The 10,798-nt window shown below is 50.8% G+C and overlaps 1 protein-coding gene across 1 annotated transcript; it reads right to left on the minus strand.

The window, feature by feature from the left end:
* Positions 1 to 1,081: 1,081 nt before the first annotated feature.
* On the minus strand, positions 1,082 to 7,682 carry LOC119316432 (nicotianamine synthase 1-like). Its single transcript, XM_037590754.1, has 2 exons — positions 7,060 to 7,682; positions 1,082 to 1,763 (listed from the first exon to the last, which is right to left on the minus strand). Exons 1-2 carry the CDS (start codon positions 7,615 to 7,617, stop codon positions 1,341 to 1,343), a joined length of 981 nt encoding a protein of 326 aa, XP_037446651.1. The 5' UTR covers positions 7,618 to 7,682; the 3' UTR covers positions 1,082 to 1,340.
* Positions 7,683 to 10,798: the final 3,116 nt, after the last annotated feature.

The raw sequence follows: 10,798 nt of genomic DNA on the forward strand, positions 1-10,798 counted from the left end.
CGCCGGCAGGAGACGGCGGCGAAGTGGGGCGACGGCGAATTGGGGAGACGGCGGCGAGGACGAGGGATTTGGAGAATAAGTGGTGGCCGGGGGCCGGGGGGGAACCGCTGTTTAAGTGAAACGTAACGGTAGCGCGTTTCCGAAAACGCGCTATAGCTAAGTTAGCTATAGCGCGTTTCCTGAAACCCGCTACTGCTATTCCTTTCTCCTTTTTACCTTTTTTTCTTTTATTTTTCTTTACATTTTATTTTTTTCCTTTCTCCTTTTTCTATTTCTTCCATTTTCATTTACTTTTCTACTTGTTTTCACTTTATTTTATTTCCGGTAGCAGCAGCGCCTTACACGTAAGCGCGCTACAGCTAAGGAGAGTAGCAGTAGCGCTGGGCTAGTATACGCGCTACTGCTAGGTTGGGCTAGCCATGCGCGTCCAGTTCAAACATAGCAGCAGCGCTTTTCGCTAGTACGCGCTACTGCAAAAGTCATAGCAGTAGCGCGGTTTATTTACTCGCGCTGCTACTAAGTAGCATAGCGTTTGATTTTGTACAGCGCTACTGGTAAGATTCTGTGTATAGGCTTTTCCCTAGTAGTGTGAGCGGTCCTCAGGGCTCGCATCCACGCCCCTCGGCGGTCGCCAGATCCGCGGCGCCAGGCGGTGCCCGCCATGTCCACCAAGAGCGAACGCGCACCGGCGACCAGCCATGAAGGAGCCCCCAAGCTCCTCCGCACGGGCGACAAAATCACCCATCGAGCACGCCGCCGGCGACCTCGGCAAACCACCATCACTCACCTGACTACTAACCTGAATGGACTCCTCCTCGTCGTCGTCAGAGTCGCCACCCCCCAGCACCCAGAACCTGCTACCAGAGGGGGGCGGGCCAGGGGGCCGCCCGCCGGGCGAGACGCACCACCGCGCGCGACCCTCGGCATGTCGCACCGCCATCCAACCATCAGGGAAATGGGAGACCCAACGGCTCTCGCATGACCAGGCAACCCGGGGGAGACTCCGCGGGCGACGACGGGGGAACCCCGTGGTGGCTTTATAGAGAAATTTAATCTAACGGTGATTAGCTAGTGTCGTGCATGCATCCTCCAAAGAATCGTCAGCTGCATAGCACTGCTCTTTCTTATTATTTAGCAATTGCACTTCAAATCACACATTATTTTTCTCTTACATACCATTACTCCAGGTACAAATACAAGTAGTACTACATGTACGTGTGTAAATAAACACCACAACTCCACAAGGCAGAACGCATATCTCTTTCAGGCAGAAACATCAAAACACAGTTCGCGACAGAATGACGAGTTGAGGAGAGATGATCACCACGCAAATTTTCGAATCAAAAGGCCAGCTCTTTGGTGGCCAACTCCTCGCTCTTCTCAAGCGCGCTCGCTTCCATCTTGGTGGAGAAGCTGCATGGCGGGCTGACCAGCGGCACCGCGCCCCGTGCTCCGTTCTGCGGCCCACTGAGCTGCGCGTCGACGGCCTTACGGGCGACGATGACAGAGTTGATCACCTCACCTTCAGGGTGGTGCACGGCCAGCACCTCGAACCCGCCCCGCCTGATGTCCTCCGGGTCGACGATGGGGTACAGGAAGCCGCGAGCGCCGTGCGCGCTCCGCACGACTAGGGACGCCCCCTCCACCATGTGCGCGCCCAGGTGGGCTATCACCTTGGCCTTCTCCTCGGCCGCCATGCCGACGAGCGCGGCGAGGAAGACCACGTCGTACGCGCCGAGCTCCTGCGTGAGGTCGGCGACGTCCTGTTAGACTATGTATAGCTTCTGTACTTATGTACGTATATTGTACGCATTGTAACACGTCCATTATATATAATGAGATAAGCCACCCCTAGAGGGTTGTGCTGGTTCCCCCAAAACTTATTGTCTTACATGGTATCACGCTAGGTTACGATCGCTTCCGCTTCCAAAACCCTAATACCCGCACCGCCGCCGCAGCCGCCGCCGCCTTCACCGCCGCCGCCGCGCCACCGATCGCGCCGCCACCATGTCGAGTACCGCCACCACCGGTTCCACTGCCGCGGGGTTCCTCCCGGCCTCTCTTGCGGCTCTGCTCAACCTCCCGCTCGATGCCGTCGCCGTTCCGGCTCCGATCGGGACTAGGAGCCTTGGCTCCGTCTACTCCACGCCGCCGGCGCCCTCACTTGGGCGCGACCTCGTCGTCCACACCGCGGCGCCGCCGTCCGCTGCTGACTCCACGGGCGTCGTCCCGCCGCTCCTGCCGGCAGCGGATCACACCGCCTCGCTGGCGGGGTTGGCGGCGTCCGCCCCGGCCGCGGGCTTTGCGGCGTCCGCCCTGGCTGCGGTCCCGCCTCCCCCCGCATCGACTTCGGTGCCTCCGGCTGCCTCCATGGTGCTTGCACCCCAGGCAGCCCCCTCGATGGGATCGTCTTCACCGCCGCCGTTTCACTTCGGTCATCTCATCACCATCAAGCTCTCCGCCGACAACTACATCTTCTGGCGTGCGCAGGTTCTCCCGCTCTTGGGGAGTCACTACTTGCTAGGCTACGTCGACGGATCGCTTCCCTGCCCACCCGCACTGGTAGACAGCGTGCACGGTCCGGTCTACAATCCGGCCCATCGCGTCTGGACGGGGCAGGACCAGGCGAACCTCTCCTCCATCCAGGGGTCGCTGTCGCCGGCAGTTGCCGGACTTGTTGTCTTCGCGAAGACGTCTCATGAGGCCTGGACCATCCTTGAGCGCACTTTTGCAGCGCAGTCCCAGGCTCGTGTCTCTGCAATCCGTCGTCAGCTTGGAGAGTGTCAGAAGCTTGACTCCACTGCCACTGAGTTCTACAACAAGGTCAAGGGCCTCGCGGACACATTGGCCTCCATTGGACAGCCCCTCACTGACTCCGAGTTCAACTCGTTTATTGTCAACGGTCTTGATGAGGAGTATGATGCCTTAGTCGAGATTATCAACGAGCGGGGCAACTCGACACCCATGCTGGCACACGAGGTTTTCTCTCGTCTCCTTCTCACTGAGCAACGGGTCGAGACACGCCGCTCCAGGGGCACTGGCTCCCTCTCGGCCAACGCCGCCACCAAGGGTGGCCGCTCTTCTTCATCACCCCGGGCTCCCTTGGGGCTGCCACCGTCGCCCGCCTCGGCCCCCCACCTACTGCGACCTTACCGGGGGCTGGCGGTCCACGTGTGTGTCAGCTTTGTGGCCGCGATGGGCACTGGGCCTCCAAGTGTCACAAGCGCTTCCAGCGAAGCTTCCTTGGTCTTGGCAATGACGGCAAAGATACACGCAACAATGCCCGTCAGGTCGCCATGGCTGATCGTCCCGCGCCGCAGAAGCAACAGGGACACACTCAGTCCTACTCCATCGATCCACACTGGTACATGGACTCTGGGGCGACAGAGCATCTGACCAGCGAGATGGGGAAGCTTCACACTCGTGAACCCTATCATGGCTCCGACAAGATCCACACCGCCAATGGAGCAGGTATGCACATCTCTCATATTGGTCAAGCATCTATTCTCACTAGACATGCCAATAGGAGTCTTCAGCTTCGCAATGTTCTTCGAGTTCCCTCTGTGACACGTAATCTTCTTTCAGTTCCTAAACTCACACGTGATAATAATGTGCTTTGTGAATTTCACCCTTTTGATCTTTTTATTAAGGATCGGGGCACGAGGGACATTCTTCTTAGTGGGCGGTTGTGCCAGGGCCTCTACCGTCTGGAGCATCCTGGTGTCGCCCACGTTTTCAGTGGAGTTCGGGTCTCTCCGTCACAATGGCATGCTTGTCTTGGTCACCCGGCCACACCTATTGTCCGTCATATTTTGCGTCGTCATGAGCTTCCTAGTTTGTCTAGTAATAAAGATATAGCAGTGTGTGATGCTTGTCAGCAGGGGAAGAGTCATCAACTTCCTTTTTCGGAGTCCAGTCGTGAGGTGAAACATCCTTTAGAACTTGTGTTTTCAGATGTATGGGGTCCTGCTCAGACTTCTGTCAGTGGTCATAATTACTATATCAGTTTCGTCGATGCTTATAGTCGCTTTACCTGGCTTTATCTTATTAAACGCAAATCTGATGTGTTTGATATTTTTGTTCAGTTTCAAAAACATGTTGAACGTCTTCTCAAGCACAAAATTGTTCATGTCCAGTCGGACTGGGGGGCGAGTATCGCAACCTCAACTCCTTCTTTCAGTCGCTTGGGATAGCTCATCGTTTAGCATGTCCACATACACATCAGCAGAATGGTTCAGTAGAACGTAAGCATCGTCATATTGTTGAAGCTGGTCTTACTCTTTTGGCCCATGCATCTGTTCCGTTTTGGTTTTGGAGTGATGCTTTCACCACTTCATGCTTTCTCATCAACCGTACTCCCACTCGTGTTTTAAACATGAAGACTCCCATTGAAGTTCTCCTTAATGAACAACCTGATTATACCTTTTTCAAGGTCTTTGGGTGTGCTTGCTGGCCGCATCTTCGTCCATATAATAAGCGCAAGCTTGAGTTTCGTTCTAAGAAGTGTGTTTTTCTTGGCTATAGCTCTCTTCATAAAGGTTACAAATGTCTTCATGTTCCCACTAATCATGTCTATATATCTCGGGACGTCGTGTTTGATGAGCATGTTTTTCCCTTTGCCAAACTTCCTGTGTCCACTGTTGAACCACCATCTCTGCATTCATCCTCTGTTTCTTCTGACCAATTTGATGATGTTGCATACTCTCCTTTGCTGTTACCTAACCATGGTGTAGGAACCGGACATGGGGCTCGTTTGGAGCTGTTAGAGGATTCACCATCATCGTCACCGCCTTCTGATGGGCACGTCGATCGCCCTATGCATGGCATCGATTCGCGTGCCCATGCATGGTCACCCGAAGAGCCCGTCGCGCCGAGCATCTCCACTGCTCGGTCCGCTATGCCAGCGGCCGCCGAATCTTCAGCGGCTCGGCCTGTCACGCCGGCTTCGCCCGCAGCTCGGCCCATCACGCCGTCTTCGCCTGCGGCTCGGGTCCTCACGTCGCCTTCATCCGCGGCTCGGCCCGCGACACCGGCCTCGCCCCTGCCCACTATGCCGGGCTCGCCATCGGCCCGGTCCGTGACGCCGGCATCCCCAGCTGCTTCGTCAGCCCCGCCGGGTTCGCCTGTGGGCCGGCCTTCTTCGCCAACCGAGCCCGAGGCTACCGCGTCTGGCTCTGTGTCACCGGCTGACTCGTCAACGTCGCCGTCCTCCAGCCCGTTGCAGGCTGCTCCGTCGACCTCTATGGTTCCTGTGTCCCGACCACATACGCGCAGTCGCAGTGGTATTTTCAAACCCAAGGAATGTAAGGATGGTACGGTTGCTTGGTTGGCTGCTTGTTTGGCTGCTGCTGTTGCGGATCCATCTTCTGAGCCTCGCTCATATCAGGCTGCCATGTGCATTCCACATTGGCGAGAGGCTATGGAGCAGGAGTTTCATGCTCTCCTTCGTAACAAGACATGGACTCTCGTTCCTCCACCACCACGGGTAAATGTTATTGACTCAAAATGGGTATTCAAAGTGAAGAAGCATTCGGATGGATCTATTGAGCGTTACAAAGCACGGCTTGTTGCTCGCGGTTTTCGGCAGCGCCATGGTCTTGACTATGAGGACACCTTCAGTCCTGTCGTCAAGCCTACCACTATTCGGCTTCTTCTTTCCATTGCTGTTTCTCGTGGTTGGTTACTTCGTCAACTTGATGTGCAGAATGCTTTTCTACATGGAGGTTTGGAGGAAGAGGTTTATATGAAACAGCCACCTGGTTTTTCCGATCCTGATCGTCCTGATTATATCTGTCGTCTCAACAAAGCACTATATGGTTTGAAGCAAGCTCCTCGTGCCTGGCATGCCCGCCTTGCCTCTGCCCTTCGTGCTCATGGGTTTGTGCCGTCCACTGCTGACACTTCATTATTTCTTCTACAGAAGCCAGAAGTCACTATGTATCTTTTGGTATATGTCGATGATATTATCCTTGTCAGCTCTTCTCAGTATGCTGCTGATGCTCTTGTCTGCTCTCTTGGTGCTGATTTTGCGGTCAAAGATCTTGGGAAGCTTCACTGCTTTCTTGGAGTTGAGGTCACTTCTCGTGCTACTGCTCTTGTCCTTACGCAGAAGAAGTACTCCTTGGATTTGTTACAAAGAGCTGGCATGCTGAAGTGCAAACGGACAACCACACCCATGTCGTCTACCGACAAGATTACAGCTGTTGATGGTGAGCTTTTGTCTCCTGCGGATGCCACAGAATACAGGAGCATTGTTGGTGGACTTCAGTACTTGACGATCACGAGACCAGATATCTCCTATGCTGTTAACAGGGTTTGTCAGTATCTTCAGGCTCCCAGAGATACTCATTGGGCTGCTGTTAAACGCATTCTTCGTTATGTTCAGTTCACCCTAACATTTGGTATGCATATTCGGCCGACTTCCTCTCGAGTCCTTTCGGCCTTCTCTGATGCAGATTGGGCTGGTAGTCCAGATGACAGGCGATCCACGGGGGGTTATGCAGTATTCTTTGGCTCTAATTTGATCGCCTGGAGTGCTCGGAAACAGGCTACTGTGTCACGTAGCAGTACTGAAGCTAAGTACAAGGCTGTGGCTAATGCTACTGCAGAGATTATTTGGGTGCAGTCTTTGCTTCAGGAGTTGGGTTTGTCTCAACCACAGCCTCCTATCCTTTGGTGTGATAACATCGGTGCTACATACCTTTCTGCAAATCCGGTATTTCATGCCCGAACGAAACACATTGAAGTTGACTATCACTTTGTACGGGAACGTGTATCACAGAAGCAACTCCAGATCAAGTTTATCTCATCTAAGGATCAACTTGCAGACATCTTCACTAAGCCTTTACCTCTGCCACAGTTTGAGGCTTGTAGGCGCAATCATACCCTTCTTAGTTCTTTAGAAAGTGGCTAAGATTGAGGGAGGGTGTTAGACTATGTATAGCTTCTGTACTTATGTACGTATATTGTACGTATTGTAACACATCCATTATATATAATGAGATAAGCCATCCCTAGAGGGTTGTGCTGGTTCCCCCAAAACTTATTGTCTTACACGTCCGCCGTGTGGAACTTCATGCGCGCGCCCACGCCGTCCTCGCTCGCGCCGAACAGCTTCCTGGCGCGCTCGTTGGCCGCGCCGCACAGGTCGTAGTTGTCGAAGTGCGCGTCGGGCAGGTGGTGCGCGGCGAGGACGAAGGAGCTGAACGGCAGCGGGCCGGAGCCGACGAAGGCGACACGCGTCGGCGCGATGCCCGGCACGTGGCGCGCCAGGAGCTCGTACTCCAGCCTACTGAGGTTGACGTAGTTGCTGTAGTAGGGGAAGCGGGCGAGGTGGTCGAGCGGGTTGTCGAAGGTGGCGAGCAGGTCGGCGTAGTGCGCCTCGAGCTTCCCCTCGGCGGAGGAGCAGAGACGGATGAGCGCCTCCCGCATCCCCTGGTGCTCCGGGCTGAGCTTCGTCACGTCGACGGGGCTCGGCGGGACGCACGCGGTGACGAGGTCGGTGAAGAGCCTGTCGACCTCGGGGGACGGGCTCAGCGACGGCAGCTCGGCGATGGCGGCCTGGAGACCGGCGATCTTCTCGATCAGAGCAGCGACCTCCATGTTCTGGGCATCCATGTTATCGCTGCTTCCTGGTGACCGGAAAAACTCTGGGGACAGGAGAAAATGTGTGCCGCTGAACGCTGGAGCTGCTCGATGAGTTCTGAAATGGATACATGGGCGCATATATAGCAGCGGCGAGACTACTTGTGTTGTGCGCGATTTCACGCCGGCCTGCAGGTGAGGAAAAAGACGCTTTTGATTGTGCACGCTTCAGGCATCCATGCCCAGGCGGGTTTCATGCCTCTCGTCAGACTTTTACGTGTTTGAAACTATGGTATATATTACTCCCTTCATTCTAAAATAGATAACCCAACTGTGTACTTTCTCGTGAATCAACTTGTGGTTGAGTTGGTTAGGTGGACAGTGATATCCCTAACCCACCAGGGTTCAAATCCTGATGCTCGCATTATTTCTGAATTTATTTCAGAATTTCCGGCGATGCGCTTTCAGTGGGAGGGGGCGTTCCCGTCGACGACGAGGCGCCTACGGTGACTTCTCAGTCTCTCGGGGGTACTCATAGGGGTAGGGTGTGCGTGTGTGCGTTCATAGGGATGAGTGTATGCGCGTGTATATGAGCGCTTGTGTTTGTACTGATGCTTAAAAAAAACTTTGTACTTCCTCTGTTCCCAAATATAAGTCTTTTTAGAGATTCCACCAAATGACTACATACGAAGCAAAATGAGTGAATCTACGCTCTAAAATATGTCTACATACATCCGTATATTGTATTCCGTTTCAAATGTCTAAAAAGACTTATATTAAGGAACGGAGGGAGTACTAGTTAGTACAAAGTTGAGTCATTTATTTTAGAACGGAGGGAATATAATCTTAGGTGCTCATGTCGCTACGATTGAAGTTGACAGCATTTTATAATGTCCATAAAGATTGCGTTCGTCCAATTTGGGTCCCTCGTGCGGTCTCTAAACACAAAAATGCTAGATACATAGACTAAAACAACGTGATTTTACAGACTTGCTGATTTGTTCCTTTTTAATTGAACTAAGTAACCATCTTCTCCTAATTAATCCCCCCTCCCCTCTGATTTTAACTGATGAGGGTAGGCGCCAAGCCCCGTAAAGCTCCATTGACGTAGCAAAGCCGCTCCAAACATGGTTGAGGACGGCGAGGTTTAAAGTACCGATATTAGAGAAATTTCTGAACTCACTGAAATATTTGGAAATTTGGAAAAGTTAAAAAATCTTTTGGAATCCGGTCTAAAGAAATTCACTTAATTTGAAGGGATTTTGACTGAAACTGAATTTGGGTTGAAATTAGTTTGAATATAGGCCAAAATTTTGAGGTCATAAATATTTTGATACCCGCTAAAACTTTCAGAGATTGTGTTGAATTTTTTATTGGATGGCTCCGCTGATAATACTCTACTACCCAGCTCACTACTGGTGTGCCCATAGTGGCACACTAATATGTGAAGATACATGTGGCGTGTGCCAGGTAGGGCACGTCACTGATAAGGGATTAAAGACACGTCACTAATACCCACGAAGAGTTGGAGTAGTAGGTAGCTTCGGAGTTGTCTCTGGTTATACGTAACTTTGGAGTTGTCTCGGATTATCAAGGCTTGTCACTGATACCCACGAAGAGTTGGAATAGTATGTAGATTCGAAGTTGTCTCGGATTTTGAGCTGGGTACCCACTCACCAATGTTTGTGTGTGATCTTTTATTGGAGCATCTCTTGGTGTACTTGCATTTCTTAATTGTATCCTTATGTCTTTCATGCCTTGTCTCTCATGCATTCATTCCTTTTTGTCATCCTTATTTATTCTTTATTTCCAAGGAGATTGGTTTCCTCTTCTGAAAGGTTCTGAACAATCGAAGGCTAAATGTTAGGGTTTTCACAATTGTAGCAATACCTCTCATAATTGCTAGATCTTGAATAATCATTTCTTGACCTTTAGTGGCTTTGATCTTTGCGCTTGAACTTGTTCTTGGAGTAGAACTTGTTGAAGTTGCAGACCATGATGCTAAGTTCCTCACTAATGACCTTCACTTTTTCACCTACAATCCTTCCAATCACTCTGGTAGGCATGAGATCTTTGTAATTTGGCACCATTTGGATAAGAGTGCATATGGTGTCATACTTGCCATCTAATGCCCTTATAAGATCTTCTTCATGACAAACTTGTTCACCATCTCTTCATCACCCCAACCGACAATCTCATTTTGTGATGAGTGTAAGCCTAGAGTAAACGCCTTCACCATCCTTCATCTTGAACTTATCAAGTTGACCTTCAAGTATGTGAAGATTGGATTCCTTCATGGATGTGGTGCCTTTGTACATTTCCACCAAAGTATCACAAACTTCCCTTGCACTTTCAAGATGACTAATCTTGTTGAACTCGTCAGGGCACAAGAGTTGAATAAGATGTCACATGCTTGAGCATCATGTTGTCGCATCTTCAATTCATCGAGAGTGGCTTCGTGATCCATAGTTTGTCCACCTTGAAAGAATTAATCTTGTAAACCAGCACGGATAATTGGCCAACAACGGGGTCATGGTCAATAATATGCATTCTCATCTTATGATCCAACTAGCAAAGTTAGAGCCATCAATCTAAGTATCTCTTTAGTGATAACCCCCTCACTAGAAGTTGTACTCTCTTTTCGTGGTAAAGCCAAACCAATGAGCCAACTTACGAAGGATTCACTAATGGAGGACCTTGCTAACAAGCCCTTATTTTTACACAACTTGTAGGTGAAGGAAATATGCCCTAGAGGCAATAATAAAGTTATTATTTATTTCCTTATAATCATGATAAATGTTTATTATTCATGCTAGAATTGTATTTACCAGAAACATAATACATGTGTGAATACATAGACAAACAAAGTGTCACTAGTATGCCTCTACTTGACTAGCTCGTTAATCAAAGATGGTTATGTTTCCTAACCATGAACAATGAGTTGTTATTTGATTAACGAGGTCACATCATTAGTAGAATGATCTGATTGACATGACCCATTCCATTAGCTTAGCACCCGATCGTTTAGTATGTTGCTATTGCTTTCTTCATGACTTACACATGTTCCTATGACTATGAGATTATGCAACTCCCGTTTACCGGAGGAACACTTTGGGTACTACCAAACGTCACAACGTAACTGGGTGATTATAAAGGAGTACTACAGGTGTCTCCAATGGTCGATGTTGGGTTGGCGTATTTCGAGATTAGGATT

Source organism: Triticum dicoccoides, chromosome 6A (assembly GCF_002162155.2).
Source record: "Triticum dicoccoides isolate Atlit2015 ecotype Zavitan chromosome 6A, WEW_v2.0, whole genome shotgun sequence".
Lineage (NCBI taxonomy): Eukaryota > Viridiplantae > Streptophyta > Magnoliopsida > Poales > Poaceae > Triticum > Triticum dicoccoides.

Coding starts and splice junctions, on each gene's coding strand:
- LOC119316432 (XM_037590754.1), bottom strand. CDS start 7,617: ATGGATGCCCAGAACATGGAGGTCGCTGCTCTGATCGAGAAGATCGCC. Junction 1,764..7,059: donor GCATGAAGTTCCACACGGCG/GACGTGTAAGAC, acceptor ATAGTCTAACAG/GACGTCGCCGACCTCACGCA.